The sequence below is a fragment of the Silene latifolia genome, chromosome 3 (assembly GCF_048544455.1).
Source record: "Silene latifolia isolate original U9 population chromosome 3, ASM4854445v1, whole genome shotgun sequence".
Classification (NCBI taxonomy): Eukaryota; Viridiplantae; Streptophyta; class Magnoliopsida; order Caryophyllales; family Caryophyllaceae; genus Silene; species Silene latifolia.
Window position 1 is genome coordinate 142,012,724 of NC_133528.1, and position 17,969 is coordinate 142,030,692.

General features: G+C 37.7%; 1 protein-coding gene across 1 annotated transcript; it reads left to right on the forward strand.

Annotated features, from left to right (window-relative positions):
* Positions 1 to 6,478: 6,478 nt before the first annotated feature.
* LOC141648216 (F-box protein CPR1-like) lies at positions 6,479 to 8,268 on the forward strand. Its single transcript, XM_074456726.1, has one exon. It carries the CDS (start codon positions 6,733 to 6,735, stop codon positions 7,870 to 7,872), a length of 1,140 nt encoding a protein of 379 aa, XP_074312827.1. The 5' UTR covers positions 6,479 to 6,732; the 3' UTR covers positions 7,873 to 8,268.
* The last annotated feature ends 9,701 nt before the right edge of the window (positions 8,269 to 17,969 follow it).

Below are 17,969 nucleotides of genomic sequence, written 5' to 3' on the forward strand. Positions count from 1 at the left end.
TCAACTAATGAGTCATTTAACCACTAGCTCGTACTATCAAGCAAACATATCCAAACATAAATTCGAAAATGAACCAAGATTAATTAATTTGGCCGAGCTAAATAGGCAGATCAGAGATGAGTAATTCCAACAGAAAAACTAACAATGGTGGTAGCCTTGGATACAGGTGAACGCATTGAGGCAACAATGAGATCACACACACACACACATCACTACCCATTCTCCTTGTTTCCACAAGCACCACCCTCTTGTTTTATCCCCCATCACCCCCACATCAAACATAGGGAAAGACAGTATCAACTATATTTAAGAAAAAACAAAGTAAATAAAAACAATTAGTTGTTTGCTTGTTTGCACAAACTATAAACCACTTCAGTGTTGTTATTGCGATTCAGGTACTGAGGGCTTGCATGATATAAATAAATTAAAAACTCCTTATTAATCAAATAAGAAAATTACAAACCCTAATTGTCTCCACATGGTCACATACTCACATACCTCAAATACTCAAAATATTTAAGATTTAGAGGGTATATTATAACAGGCTGCGCTCAAATAAAAAATTAAGACAAAGCTCTTGTGTCTAGATAGTTGAGCCATGTTAGGTTCATATATACACGTATCTGGACAGCTGTCCCCGAAATCCAAGTACCAAAGGTTTAGTATACATAGGAGATAAGGGAGATACACACATGAAAAGAAACATGAATGCCAAAGCGAAAAGAGAGATATGGCAGCAGTAGTAGAATCATTCAATCAAGTAAAGAAGAATGAATGCTGCCACCACAATGAGATGAAACACACAAAAATGAAGAGTAAAACAGCTAGAACACATAATAAATATATGAAGAAAAAGGAGAAATAAAGTAACGTGATGGGAAGTAGTAGAGATACCTATGGGGACCTAATTAGTAACACGGGTGCTACAATCAAGGTCAAGTTAGTGGAGGGAGCAATAGATGACCTGAGGCTATCCAGAATCGGCGCGCACAACACGGAACTTGAGAAATACAAGATGAGTTTTGTAGGGCACCACAAACTAAGGGATGTAAGCAGCGAGGCAGAATGTACCAGGTGAGGCCAGAGAAAATAAGGCGTCGAACTTGGAGGAAAGGAGATTAAAGGGGAAATCACCGGAGATAATAGGGCTATCAAGTTTAGTGCCAGTTTTCAAGTCATAATCCTTGAAGTAGGTGGGCTTATGGTGATGGAAAAGAATCATACTATAAAAAAAGGCAGCGAGGCGATTCCATTTATCAATGTGGAAGAGAAACTCCCATTTGCGCTGATGAGGATAGTAAGCATAAAGGGTGCTGATGCACGGGTAATGAACAAGGATGCATTTATTCTCACAGTCAACAAGAGCGGGATTACTAACATGATTGGGGGAATGACGAGTGTAACTGGTCTCTCGTGGTTCAGGAGGATCTGGTAAGAAACGTCACCTATGAAGTAATTTATTTGTAAGACATTCTAATTCCTCCCCAGGAGATTCAGTGGGGGTGTGCTGGAGAGATTCTTTTTCTTTTTCTTTTTGAATATAACCTCCGAATACAAAAAGATCGCCATTGAAAACAACAGAAGGGACAACTGGATGGAGAGACTTAAAATCAAAGAGAGTGCCAACCAGCATCAAGGTTAGCAAGATCAATATAAGAAGCGTGTGAATGTACGGCCTTCTTATCCTTAAATAATTTGTGTAAATCTTTATCGTCGTATGAATCACCACCAAGGATGTAGATGATATTACTTGAAATTATCATGGAAGTAAGACAGTCGTCCATATACAACCTACCTCCTGGGCACTTTGTTACTTTCTCTGTATCTAAATTAACCCGATATAGTTCACCATATTCATAGGTTTTTCTACCAGGTAGATCATCATCTCCTCTAATAGCGTGCAACACTATCTCAATTGAACCAGGATTCATCTTTCTTCTAGCCGCTCGACACTCTTTCTTTCTTCTTTACAATTAGGGCAAAGGGTTTCATTTTTCCAAATGTCTGATTATATAATAATACTACTTGTTGGCCTAATTTTGGTGAAATATTCCTATAAACAAACACACGCGGATCAGTTCAATCCGGTCGGGTTCGTTTTATCATGTTTCCATTTCTTTACTTAATTTATTCAATATCACAACACTATTCGAAATATTGGATCGGTCAATCATTTTTTTTAAACCATTTTATATTAGTTTTATTTGCTCCAAATGGAAAATTTTCATAACTTTACCTATTTCGGGTCGGGTCACGGGTTTGACAGGTTTTAACCCTAAATATGTGGGTCATTATCACTGATCGTCTTCGAGTTCAGGTTGAAAAGAGCAGGCTGTTTCCGAATCATCTTTTTACAGCTCTAGGTGGACCAATATCAAATACCTTTGATTTTTTTTTTGGCAACCGATAATAAAGATTTCTACTACATTCTCATGGGCCTTCGGGCAAGACCATGGGCCCTTCTATTTTGATACCTAGGTAATTAACTAAAACGTAAACAATGAAAATGTGCAAACAAAAGGGAAATGTCATCAAGGATTCTTTTAATGAAATGACTAGTATAGATCCCGCGCAAATGCGCGGTTTTTGAGATAAAAATATTAGAGAATTTAATAATTATACTATTGATATTTAACTCCATTTGAAAATTAATTATAGAATTTACTATTAGTAATTTTGTATTAAGAGCTAGAAAAGAAATTGTCCAACACTTTTACTCCGTATAAGATTGTCAGTTTTACTAAAATTATTTTATTAACGTTGTTTTAAGAAAACATTATTTTTAATTATACCACTATATCCACTGAAGGCGTTATTAAACAATTAAAAAAAAAGTAACCAAAATTTAAGTTATCATATAGTCGGGAGCAAAGACAAATATTAAGTTAAAGTGTAAAAATATATATATCATAAGTAAGTTTTTCTTTTTAGAAGTAATAACAATTTATAAATACTATAAATCTGTAGTACATTTGTATAAAAAGATTGAATAATAGAATTAATTAGAAAATGTTTCCTAAAAAAAAGTTCTTGGTCATAATGTTTAGTTTTAAAAATAATAATAGTAAAATATTTATATCACGTTGTGCATATAATTAGTGCAATTTCATATATGTAACAAAATAAGAATATGTCTAGGCAAGTTAAAAGAATATTATCTCCTTTTTTTAAATGGTATAGAATAATTTATTGTATGAAATTAATTAGTATGGTCTAGTTGTAGATATGATATTATGAAGCCCATTTATAGCTTAAATCGAAATTAATTAATTAGAATGGCTCAGTTGTAGATATGATGTTATAAAGCCCACTTATAACCTAATTCATTTAGGCGGGAAAACTTAAGAGATCTCTTATTCTTTTAGTTTAAGGGGGATGCTTGCTCTCCACTCCCGCCATTTGAGTCAGTAGTTGAAGGCAATCTGAGGACACATCCAGATGCAAGATATCTCGACTACGCGCCCGCCCCAGAACCTTCCTTACTCCCAAAGCCTCAGCTTGCAGGGGTGACTCCGCTTTGATCCTGACGCTCCCTTTAAACCAAATATCTCCAATCTCAGTAAAGGCAACCCAACCAATATCAATTAGCAGCAGCATAAGAAGGCTGCCAACTCGCATCCACCTTTACCCAAACGGTTTGACATTGACCTTGTCCACCAATAACATAGAAAGGTCGGCTTTCACGAATCATAAGCAGACTATCACCATTCCCCTATGAGCCGAGTGTGTCACTCCCATCCTTCTATTGTTCAATTACAATGTAATATGGATCATATTGTTTAGTATTGCTTCATCCAAATTAAATTACTGCAGAGTATTATATGTAGTTCAATAATTTTTACCCTACTCATAATATAAACCTCACACATTGATGCACATTAATGCGTATTGAGGCTCACCAACATTCTTGTTGATGATTGTTACCGCTGAATTGTTTGTCATTGCTTCAAAAATAGAACACTAAAACTTGGGAGAGGTGGTATTTCAATAAGTTATTGAGAGACCCGTTTTCGATACCCTTTTAATTAATTCTATTTTGCAACCCTTTTATTGTTAACCGTGACATAATAATTTACTAATTTCGTAATTACGGAGAATTTAAAATACAAAATATATACTTTGTAAAGATGGATGATTTCAGTTTTATCATTAGTTCATATGGCTTCCGCACACATAATGCGATTATATTCATTGTTAAATCTTTGAATATATAATCCTTACTTACTAACGAATTTCATTGTTAAATCTTTAAAGTCAAAACCTTTGAATTTTTTTGCATTGAAAGAGCAACAGAGAAACTGAAGTTTAGAATTGTTAGTCAGAAGAATTGGCTAGATTTTGATACTATATAAGCGCAATTTCTGTGCAGGTTATATAGTAGTGACGCTTTCTATAATACAAGGCATTCCAAATGAACAACATGAGTTCATTGTCGCATGAGTACTACCAGCCTACCTTCGAACACATCTTTTTGTTATGTAGTTGGTAGGAGTCTAATTCTTTTTCATTTATTCGCATAAATTTTAATTGACTCAGAAAAAGTCAAAAGTAAGTCAGAGTAGAGTTGCTAACCCAAATTCCTTATTTAGGATTATCTTACACGGCTTTATATAAGCAGCTGTGTAATGCTCATAAGATCGGATACAATGATCGGAAACAGCTGTGTACTTACATTTGCCACTCTCGCTTTAGTTTCGTCTAACCGCTCATTGGCGTTTTGTTTCTTTGTCATACATATTGAGTGATCTAGAAATAAGGCTTGCAAATGTGCTACTGGTTAGACGAAACTAAAGTGAGAGGGGCAAATGTAAGTACATTGTTGGCCTTGCCGATTTGTTTAAGATAAAATATGTTTTGCTGTAACTTTTGGTGTTGTGAAATACTCCCTCCCATCCAAACCAAAGGTAACACTTACCTTATTCGGACCATCCAAACCAAACTACCCATTCCTTATCTGGTAAAAAACATGACTAAAGACCCCTCATACACTCTTATTATTTACAGAAAATGCCATCATATTTGTGGCCCTCCTTTAATTAAGCTACAAGTGGTCCTACTTTAATTCCAATATTACCCTTACTTTTTCTCTATTTTCTTAAAACTTGTGCTCCCTCCCATGTTACCTTTGGTTTGGATGGGAGGGAGTACTCTTTTATCATTTTGATACATGTTTTTATTCTTTCCCGGGATTTAACTTTGTTGTGTATAAACTTAAAATTAGTATTTATAATACTATAAATACACACTGATGTGATGCACCTGCACTTGCAAACTTATAGCATAAAAAATAAGAAATAAGTAATCTAACACCTGCACTTGCAAACTTATATCCGCTAATATACCATGCATCGTGAATGTTCTTTGTCATCGGAAGAATCCAGAACTAACGCAGCTGGTTAACCGGCGGTCATGAAAAATTCATTCGTGATTACTCTTCCAACAAAGTTTTTAAAAACGGTTAAAATTTAATTTAAAAAAAAAAAACTTAAAAACGCCACTAATTAGTAATTACAAATTACAATAGCACGCTTAAAAGTGTCAACAAACTTGACATTATTTCTTTGGTTTGGACGCAATTTTCCCAAGGGCCTAATGTTTCTTGGTAAAATTTCACCTTTGACGGACTTAGGTAGGCGATGTAGCACAAAAGAATGGCCGAAGTTTTTATTCCTTGTAAGAGGCGTTTTAAGTAAAATAAATTTTTGTTTAAGAAAGTTGTATCCGTCTTAGTATCAATGAATAAGATAAAAGTAGAATACACGATAAAATGCAAATGCGTTCTGTATACATAAGTGTTACGGAGTATGATATTTGACCGTTTTAATGTGAAGACGGATACCTCCGACTAAAGGGAGACTAACTATTTAAGTAAATGTAAACAAATGATTAGAACAAGTACCTCTAACTTAAAGGTACTTTGATAATCCTAACATAACCCATTGCCATTGTCCACTTATCACTCAATAATATCACCCACAAATAATCACTTCCCATTTCCTTGATCTTTGTGGCAAAATCCAAGGTAAACAATTGACCAGGATAGAGAAAGTCTGTTGACATACCATATAGACTATTTTTTTTATACTCGAAATCCCCTATTTACTAGATGAATCGGCGAAACTATTATTTTTTCCGCCTAAATAATAGTATTTCCTACAATAAAGTGTAGTATTTTTAGCATATATTATCTCACACTCTTTTAATAAATTTAATATTTAAAACATTCTATATTATTTCACACTATACATGAATTTATCTCCATTATTATATGATAAAAAAAAACTGTATACTTTTTTTTTTAAAAATAATTGTACATAAAAATTCATTGGCTTTTAATGATAAGAAGTTGCACATAAAATATTAATAATAAAAATATTTTAAAAATAACATCATTAATTTTTCGATAAAAAAAAAACTTTCATTAAAATATTCATTTTATCACTAAAATATGGAAGTACCAAACTAATCTGATAGAAAAGATGGTGCCGACCTTAATCCATCTAGATAAGAATGGTGGGAAAAATGGGCAGAAAACCATAAAGAATAAATCAAGTCTATAATCAAATCGTACACTTGTACTTGAGTTTCTTACATTGACTCAGATTCACAGTTGTCTCAAAAGTCAATCCTTCTTCCCCCATTTTTATACAAACAAAATTCAATCTTCAATCACCTCATTCATCTACAAATCAACAAAAATTGGACAATAATACTAAATTAAACCTCAAAAATATGTCCAAATTGATGAAACAATCTAATTATTCCATATCAATTCTCCCAATTGATACACTAATCAACATTTTTTCCCGATTACCAATCAAATCCCTATTAACCCTAAAATCAATTTGCAAATCATGGCGTTCATTGATTACTAGCCGTTACTTCAGCAATCTTCATCTTCATCGTAATTCTCTCTCAATTGAAAAACTTTTAATATTTATCGGCGATGATTACTCTTTTTACTCTGTTAGTTTGGAAACCCTAGAATTGGCTGCAATTAAAATCCCCTTTTCATCGGCTTGGGAACGATTTAGTCGTCGTAAAAATATAGTGGGTTCTTGTAATGGGTTATTACTTTGTATATGTGATGAGAGTTCCGTATCCGAAGCGCTTTTGATTAATCCATCTACACTTCCTTGTAAAAAAGTTCCTAAATTGGAGGTACCCCAACAATGTTTGTATTTGAGTTACGGGTTCGGGTTTGATTTTGTAAATGATGATTATAAAATTGTTAGAATTGCGCATTTTTTAGGAGTAAGGGGTGATGGTACGCGTTGGGAAGTTATGAATGTTAGTGTAGGTGTGTATAGTTTGAAATTTGATACATGGAAATTAGTTGTTAGTATGATTGGACCATTAGGTACGCCTGTTTCGAATAATGGGACCTTAGTTAATAATCATTTATTGCATTGGTTGTTTTCTCGTGGGGTTTCGAGTAATAATGAGTATCGTATTGATTGTTTTGATGTTTGTCGAGAACAATGGAGCCAAGTCGAGTTGCCTGATTTGAGTGGTTCTCATGATGGGTTGAAAGATTTAGGTGTTTTAGATGGGTGTTTGTGTTTGATGACGGGTGGGAGCGATGTATGGGTGATGAAAGAGTATGGTGTCGAGGAATCTTGGGAAAAACTGTTTTCTATGTCGGATAGGTGTGTTATTGGGTCGTTGAATATCGTTCCTATCACGTATTCTAAAGAGGGTAATGAGATTTTGTTGAGGAAAGATGTGTTTTCGAAAGCATTTTGGTATGAACTGTGTGAAAAGACGACTAGAACAGCTGAGTTTCATTGTCTGCCTAGTTATCGTCAGGTGGGTGTTTGTATCCGTAGCCTTATATCACTTTGTGACAATGCTCAAATGGCGCAGAGATGATCATTTGCCAGTCATTTCGTGTATATAGTACTGCTTTTTGGGTATTGAACCACTTTGCGAGAATTTTGTCGAGCATGTATATTTGTGGCCTGTCCTGTCGTTCATCCAAAGCAGATATTGCCGTATCAGGTAGCTGTGATTCATCGAGAGCTAATGATCGTGATTTAGGGTTAATATTAGTCACCATACTGTCCCTGTGGTTCCTCTAGCTCACATACACAAAAATAAAGTGTTCTGTAAGACTGTAAGTCTGTAAATCCTGTAATGCTTATCACCCTGTAGGTTTGTAAAACTTTTTCTGCAAATGTACAGCATCACTTTATTTTTATTGTAGCATTCTGATTGTAGTTTTACAGTCCCATTTGATTTCATTCATCTCTCAGCTAGCTTTGAGTTCTCTCTTTTTGTCCCACTGAGATGAATCAGTATTGTGCATTTTCGGAATGCTGCTTCTGTAAAAATTCGTTCTTTTAGGTTCTTGAATAAACAAAAAAACTAATTTTCCAAATTCTGTAGCAATTGCGAAAATGTTGCAAATTGCAATGGCATGGAGATTCACATGATTTACAGTAGTTTATTGGTGATGCTAGAGTACCAGTAGTTGTACAGGCTATAGGTTAACCTAGCATCGGCCATATCGGCCAAATGCTGACTAAGCACCTGTCTGCCATACAATGATAATGGTATGGAGATCCAAGCTGAAATTTTGTAGGAGAAAGTATGAGGGTGGATTGGGATTTTGCTACTTTAGTTTTCAATGTAACGATACTGGCAAAACGAGTATGAAGATTAATTACAAATCAAAACTCGTTACTAGTGTGATGAGAGCAAGGTACTACCGCAATGGCAATCTCTTACAAGCAAGGGTGAGACACCACCCATGTTTTATTATTATGGCAACTCAAACCTTGAAGAATTATGTGTTTCTGTAAGGAAAGCAGTCAACCTCTAACATATGGTTGAAGGCAGAGAGAAAGTTACCGTTTTGGAATGAACAAGGAGACGGTATTAGATTTAATCAGATCAAAACAATAGTCGAAGCTTTGGATTTGTGTCGATAGCCTTGGTCATGAAAGATGTTGATGACATGCCCTTTTTCCTAAAGCTAATGTCAAATTCAGCTCGTCATCTTGTAACAGCTTGCCTCCTGCACTTAATACCCGACCGTTTCTAAATTCATTCTACATATATGTCACTATATGAATACTCACTCAGTGTCTGAACTATTGCCCCCAACTCATTTTGATCTATTTGCTTCTTCCTCCGCTGCCTTCAATTCCCCTTTTTCTTTTAGATTCGTCAACTAAGCAACCTTGTTTTTTTTTTTTTTACTTTCAGGACTCAAATCGAACTATAATCGTCAACTCAACAAAGGATAGACGAGGAGGCATGCTCTCAATACTTTCAGTCTCACTTGCTTACCGGTTGCCATGATCCAAAATAAGGATTGACGAGGAGGCATGCTCTCTATACTCTTAGTCTCACTTGCTACGGTTGCCATTTTCCGCCTTTCAATCAACTACACATTTTTATGGGTCTACCCTCACATTTGGTCCGTCCTGCTCTATAAAATAAAAACCATTCAAAGAACGGGATTGATTCTTAGAACCGAAAACCCTATGCTTCTTATCGAGAAACTAGTTGCTACACCACTGGACATGCCTCAACTTACTCAATCCTGCTAACCAAAACTGTGCCAATACATAATAAATCTTAATTTTTCCCCTCATCGAAAAAAGTATATACATAGTGTAACACCCCCTCATACCAAGGTACCTTACCAGGACTACCCCAGCATGAAAGGTTGTTACCATCTCGGTTGCCCGAGGTTAGTATATATCAAAAGCAACAGTCCAAACACGTTTATTAATGTACGGTAATTATCAAAAGCAACAGTCCACATAGTCTCCAAAATCTAATAAACGAATTATCCAAATGGCAACACTACCAAAACATTAACTAAAGCTCGTGATAGTGTCATCTAATCCAGCGTGGTGACTCTCCCATGACTGCCCCCAAGCTCAATAACTGTATCACCTGTCACAATCTGCTCACCATCCCCGAATGGATCACCGCAGGTTTTACAAAACAACAACACGGGGTCGAGTTTACTCAATCAATATAAGACAACAACATTACCGCTAGCCGATCATCGATCTCACGCCCGAGAATCGACTACACACCGAAGTGCGTAGCCCCGCGGATTACCCATCGCAACAGGTAATCCTCGCCGCCAGTGGGTGACCGCAGCCCATCCCCACCTAGTCCAGCTCATCAACGAGCGACTAACCATCCCTGTCCCTTAATGTGCACATCCCCTCCCGTGGCGGGTTCCACGGAGGGCGAACTAGGGTGTGAAGCCACTCCCGCAAGTGACTCCACCACAATCACAATCACATGACATCACAGCCATCTCAATCCGCTCATACCAACATCGTCACAGCAATCTCCATACTCCGATGATCAGCAGATAACAACAATTACAACAAGCACAATCTCAAATCAATTGTGATGGCGAGTAGGAAACCCTACCTTTTCGCAATCCGCTATCTTTGTAATCAACCACACAAATGCATAACAAATATCACGTCGTCACCTACAACAATAATCACATACTACAATTACACATTGCACAATCCCATTTTCCCCAATTCCATATATACAAAGAACCCCAAAAGAATACAAATGACAAGGGAATGAAACTTACCAACAGTAGAATAAGAGACTACACGCAAGGATCACGACGATTTGCACACACAACGAGATATGAGGATGATTAGAGAGTGATTAGGGAGAGATCGTAGAATGATAAAGCTTTCAAATGATATAAGAAACTGACGCGGAAATATAAAATACCCTAAACATTCCCTAATCAAACCGTCGAAATAACACTCCGCCAAACCGGGCACTCGACCGAGTAAGTGTATACTCGGCCGAGTGTCCCATACTCGGTCGAGTGTTAACTAAACTCGGCCGAGTGTTACTCGGCAGAATCAAAACAACACACAACCTCAGCACTACTCGGCCGAGTAGGCGCTACTCGGTCGAGTAGTCACCAAGTAAAATCCGTAGTGTTACAATCTTCCCCCCTTAAAAAGAACTTCGTCCCGAAGTTCACACTCTACTATAAAACAAAGCACAACACTACGCCCCAAGACTAAACCAACTACATATAACAACACTAAGGAACTACACAAGTCTCCACAAGAATCATTACCCCGACTCAAAGCAAAACAACAAACAAAACAAAACACGACCGCGAAGTTTCAACCCAACCTATAAAACATGGACACATAACACCAACTCCACAAACCACTCTTCCTTCCACAACATGGTTCACGATATCGTCTCAACTATAGCATAGGTTCTCAATCGACTCCATAACATTACCCAATAACCACAATATAATGTTGCCAACCTTGTATCACTTCCATAACACTCAATAGCACTCAACCACAAAAGAAGATCAATCATCAAAACGGAATGTTACATTCTATCATCCTTAAAACGAACTTCGTCCTCGAAGTTTACTCACACACATAAACATCATCTTCCAACTGACAAAACTATTGGACTCATAATCATTGTCATTCAACTATCAACACTGTTGAAATATTCTCTCATTGCTAAACATCGAACTACTACAAGCACGGTCATAACCTTTGATCAAAACAAATATCCGACCTTTATGCTACACCAACACTCTACTTCCAATTATACTACCATATGTACAACCATCAAAATCTCTTTTTATCGCATCCTACTCCTCTTAAGATAAATGTTACGTCCTCGTAACTCGCTAATACTAAATCCTAACTGTATTTTCTCATTATCCCCATCACCACCGCGTGTCAAAGATAACCACTTATAATCTGAACAGTCGCCATGCATATATCTTAGGCTCTCTTACTTAAACAACTCTCATCCTTCAATTTCAAAATCTTTAGCTTAACCCAAAACTTCAAATCTTCCACATTACCGCAACATGACACACCTCTCTATATAAACTATATAAAACTCATATCACCAAAAGCATAACTCACATTCCACACTTGTTACGTACACTCATACTAGATCCTCAAGTTCTTTTCTTTTCGACCGCAAAACTCATACATAACTTAACATGACACCAATTCCCAATATCCTGCACTCACTATCTCAACAAAAGATTATGACCGCCCGCCGCTTTCGGATCATTATAACACATATTCCACTAATCACTTGTCATGACTATGACTACCGATATCTCACCCTGAAACAAGGTCAAACTTACTGTAACAACTTCTCACAACTGTATCCTATCAACAAAATATCACTATACCATGTCAACAACAAAAACATATACAACTCTCTTTCATATCATACTCTACCCTCATTCCCAAACTGAAACTGGTAAGAAACATCAACAAACAAAACAACAGTCTGCATGTTCAACCAAGACTCACCAGGAACAGCAGCAAACAAACAACAATATATGTTTAACTGGTAAGCACTTTCGAAAACTCGAAACATAAACATCTCACCTACTCCACCACAACCGGTGACGGCATCACAAAACCGCCACTACAACCGTACCGCAGTGCGAAAATGCCCGCATCACAACACTAAGTACCGTGCCCGGATCACCACCCGAGGCACCACAACCACACTGATAGACATCACGACATACACAATCCCTTAAACACTGACTCAATATAACATCACGGACAAGAAAACTTACTCAAGGCGCTTTACAGATCACAACACCATATATCATACGGAATAAATAGGCAAGAATCTCATGCATACCATCCATACTTTTCGTGGAATAAACATATATCATGAATACACATGCAAATATAACCAGTCTTGTCAGATCACCCAAACTATCACTTTTGATCATCATTCCATTAAGTTCCGTATCCAATATATATTACAGAACATTCATATAACAACATTAAAACTATCACACCATACCGCTTCTCGTGAGGTCACAACCTCACACAAACATTTATATACATCTTAGACCCATAATCACATCTAACTAGTCAATCCTGATCACGTAAGTTACCACTTGGCAATGAATATCTCTTATCCAGACTTAACTCAAGTGCCCTTCATAACATATCTTCTTTTACACACAATTATCACCACCCGGCGAACGTAGCCATATCATCTGTACCCAACTACCAACGAATACCTCATATATCCATACCTTAAAATCCCTCATAACCAAACCTTAATCACCTTCACAAAATCAACCTCATTAGAACAACTAATTTCCCCAAAATAACATCATCCTCAACCACTAGTGACAATACTATGACACCAACATTTTTCATGTGACTACTCTCTTACTATCACTTCTTAATATAACAATCCTTTTCCTCCCTTTGGTTCTCATCCCAAACAACAAACATCAAATATATCAACAAAAATCACCTCAACACTATTTCCAATTTCATCCGTAATTGTATCGTCACCCGACTCACCACCAAAATCTTATATGTTGCAAATTCTTTACCCAACTTTTGCTTTCTTTAATTCCTCGAAACTCATGATTATCATGTTGTCCTGGAACTTCTACATAACTGTAACTCAAATCCTCATGATAGTATCATACATCTCTATAATTCCTTACTCTTATATCACATATCCTCAGTGAACATGTTCCTAGTTTTACTCCCCTTATTCTTTTCTTTTACCCTCGAAAACTCCCTTAATGATTCAACTCTTCATTATTTCTATCTAACTCTCTAGTGCTCCGGTTACCTTCATATTGCTCCAAACTCAATTCCCATTATTTTATGTCGATATCATCTCACTCTTTCTTACCATGGGTCTTCTCTCATTATACTATAACTCCCAATTGTCACTCATCTATCCATAAAATCAACGTTTAAAGTTCAAACAATTGCATCTCCCTTTTTACATCACTAGGAAACCAAAATTCATCTCATACCGTTAGCTGCCCAAAGAATTACTCACTAGGCTCACATCGTGAAAATTCCAAATTCCCAAACTTGGCCACCATCTTAAATTCTACATCGCGACATATCTCTATCTAAGTTCACTATATACCCCTCTTCTCCATCCATCTAAAGCAACCTTTCATTACATATATCCTTAAGCAACACAATGCTAACCGTCTCCCTCTATAAGTCCTTACACATCCCGAAATGTCACTATTCGTATCTCTCATCTCAATCTTTCATTCTCATGCTTCTTTACACTTACATCACCCTTGCCCATATACACTTACTTTTATACTACTAAATACACGACTATTTCACTCATCATATCTCACAAAACATGCTCTTTACCTCGATTAGCTCATCATTCTTCCCTTTTCTTTTTCCACTATCCTTCACAACCACATTAACACATGTCTTCCTTACCCAACACATGTCCCTCATAAGCCGTCATTCTCCATGCCATAACTTCCGGTAACTTACGTATCAAGACCGTCTCACATATAAAAGAATGCGTTAAGACTCAAAACATACATGTGTATTTACCCTACGACTCAAAACAATGTAAAAACATAGCCACCGGCTCAAAACAAAAGTAAGAACATAGCCACCGACTCATAGTGACCGCCCAATGAGGTACTCAGTCGGGTACATAACATACTAGGTCGAGTACAAGGTACTCGGTCGAGTAACTATATTAGTCGGTCGAGTTTTCGACTCAGAAGCAACTCAATTGCCGCAGAAGGATTACTCGGTCGAGTATTGGGAATACTCGGCCGAGTAGACCTTACTCGGTCGAGTATACGACTACTCGGCCGAGTTCACAACCCGCACGCTAAACAAGTATTATCACGGAGAGATTACTCGGCCGAATATGGAATACTCGGTCGAGTATAGGAGACACTCGGCCGAGTAGGGACTACTCGGTCGAGTATAGGCGCAGATTCTCAAAGACCGTCCAGTTTTCGTAAAACAGTCATATCTCGCTCGTTACTTGGTCATTCTGGGCGTGTGACCTATCGTTAGAATCGTAAGAGGACAAGCTATCACCTCAACTTGGAATCACAGCAATATCATTTCTCGAACTTGACTTATAACAGTTTTAAGACAACCCTTCCGTAATCGGTATTCAGATAAATCAAGTTTTCTAATGCCAAAACAACTTGAACATGCATAAGGCAACAAAAACAACTTAATACTTCTAAATACCAGTACATGGATGAACTTTTATCATTCTCACATGAAAATTAAACACGACATTCATATGCATAGACACATAAGCTTAATCACATGCTACTACTAACAACCAAACATTAACATCATCATGATCATATAAATACATCCTACCTCACATTACATATACTCCAATTATTTCACCTTTCGTTAACACAATTAAACAAGATTTTCCATCTATATATGACACTCTACACCCCGTTTCAAAAGCCAAGCAGTAACCACATAACATGCTCCAGGTTCTGTCACACGCAACTACGCACTTCCTTTATCATATACCACCATGGTCAGATCCTTTCATTTCATCCAACAACAATACAAGGCTCAAGTTACAAGTATTACACACACGACTCAACATACAAAATTTTCCCCCATGTGACCGGCTTGAGATTGTAAGGGCCTTAGTGCGACTCCGGGACGTCTCCCAAGTCTTTGCGGTAGCTCCAAACAACTCTCCCCGGGTTCATTTTATTTAGACTCCCTAAGTTCATTGGGTTCATTTATTTTAGGTGCCGGAATCGTCGGCTCTGATACCACTTTGTAACACCCCCCATACCAAGGTACCTTACCAGGACTACCCCTGACATGAAAGGTTGTTACCATCTCGGTTTCCGAGGTTAGTATATATCAAAAGCAACAGTCCAAACACGTTTATTAATGTACGGTAATTATCAAAAGCAACAGTCCACATAGTCTCCAAAATCTAATAAACGAATTATCCAAATGGCAACACTACCAAAACATTAACTAAAGCTCGTGATAGTGTCATCTAATCCAGCGTGGTGACTCTCCCATGACTGCCCCCAAGCTCAATAATCAGATCACTGTCACACCGCTCACCATCCCCGAATGGATCACCGCAGGTTTTACAAAACAACAACACGGGGTCAAGATTACTCAATCAATATAAGACAACAACATTACCGCTAGCCGATCATCGATCTCACGCGATAGAAGAACCGACTACACACCGAAGTGCGTAGCCCTGCCCGGATTACCCATCGCAACGGGTAATCTCGCCGCCGATGGGTGACCGCACCCATCCCCACCTAGTCCGGCTCATCAACGAGCGACTAACAATCCCCGTCCCTTAATGTGCACATCCCCTCCCGTGGCGGGTTCCACGGAGGGCGAACTAGGGTGTGAAGCCACTCCCGCAAGTGACTCCACCACAATCACAATCACATGACATCACAACCATCTCAATCCGCTCATACCAACATCGTCACAAAGAATCTCCATACTCCGATGATCGAGATAACAACAATTACAACAAGCACAATCTCAAATCAATTGACAAGAACCGAGTAGGGAAACCCTACCTTTTCGCAATCCGCTATGTCAGTAATCAACCACACAAATGCATAACAAATATCACGTCGTCACCTACAACAATAATCACATACTACAATTACACATTGCACAATCCCATTTTCCCCAATTCCATATATACAATAACCCCAAAAGAATACAAATGACAAGGGAATGAAACTTACCAACAAAGAGAATAAGAGACTACACGCAAGGATCACGACGATTTGCACACACAACGAGATATGAGGATGATTAGGGAGTGATTAGGGAGAGATCGTAGAATGATAAAGCTTTCAAATGATATAAGAAACTGACGCGGAAATATAAAATACCCTAAACATTCCCTAATCAAACCGTCGAAATAACGCTCCGCCAAACCGGGCACTCGACCGAGTAAGTGTATACTCGGCCGAGTGTCCCATACTCGGTCGAGTGTTAACTAAACTCGGCCGAGTGTTCCTCGGCAGAATCAAAACAACACACAACCTCAGCACTACTCGGCCGAGTAGGCGCTACTCGGTCGAGTAGTCACCAAGTAAAATCCGTAGTGTTACACATAGTCCGCGTTTCCAAATCATGCCTAAAAATTCCTCAACTAAAAAATAAGTAAGCTAACAGTATTTGCCCAACAAAGGTAAATTTAACTCCATACATACCCGAGCTTAAGCGAGCAAGAATACGTTTATATATAAGAATACATAAGTATCCAAGCTAGAATACGGATATATCCTCAAATACGATGACTGCCAACATAAATGTAAGATGAGTTATGTCCGGCACATTGCAGGATGGCGGGGAGTAGTAAGCGAGGCAGAATGTATACACAGCCTGCGTTTCCAAAACATGCCTAGAGAATGTTTTTCCAATATGGGGTTTTCTAACAAACAAATTAGCGAAATGAGTTGGTTTTCAAAATATTTTCCCAAAATGGGTCCACGTAGGATCGGATTTGACGAAGCTGGGTTAAGAATTCAAGTCGCTGCGTCGGTGAGCGGTTTTATGTTAAAACATGCCTAGAGAATGTTTTTCCAATATGGGGTTTTCTAACAAACAAATTAGCGAAATGAGTTGGTTTTCAAAATATTTTCCCAAAATGGGTCCACGTAGGATCGGATTTGACGAAGCTGGGTTAAGAATTCAAGTCGCTGCGTCGGTGAGCGGTTTTATGTTAAGTCGCTCAGCCACTGAGCGACCATAGCGAATTCCAAAAAAAAAAAAATGATGATAGCTGGAGTCGAACCCGAGACCTGCCAATAGTAAGGGCTGTAATGTGTACTACCAATCTACCAATGATACACGCATATTTCTATGCTGAAATGTAGCGCTTAACATTTAAATACGGTAATTAATTGTCCCTGTCTTACTTGCATTAAATATGTTAATTAAATGCCTAATTATATCACAATAATTAGCGTTGCTTGGTGGTTAATCCATGTGGACTATGGGGAAGGAGTCAGCGGTTTGACTCATAGTAGCATCATTTTTAATTGCAAAAGCTTTTTTTTTTTTTTTAATAAGGGAAGAAGTCGCTGGGCCCCTAAGCGACTTGGGCTAAGATCAAGGATCCTTAATAGCAATTGTATTTTCATGCCAACTAAG

Bases quoted from the DNA above. Each gene is read 5' to 3' on its own strand.
- LOC141648216 (XM_074456726.1), top strand. From the start codon at position 6,733: ATGTCCAAATTGATGAAACAATCTAATTATTCCATATCAATTCTCCCA.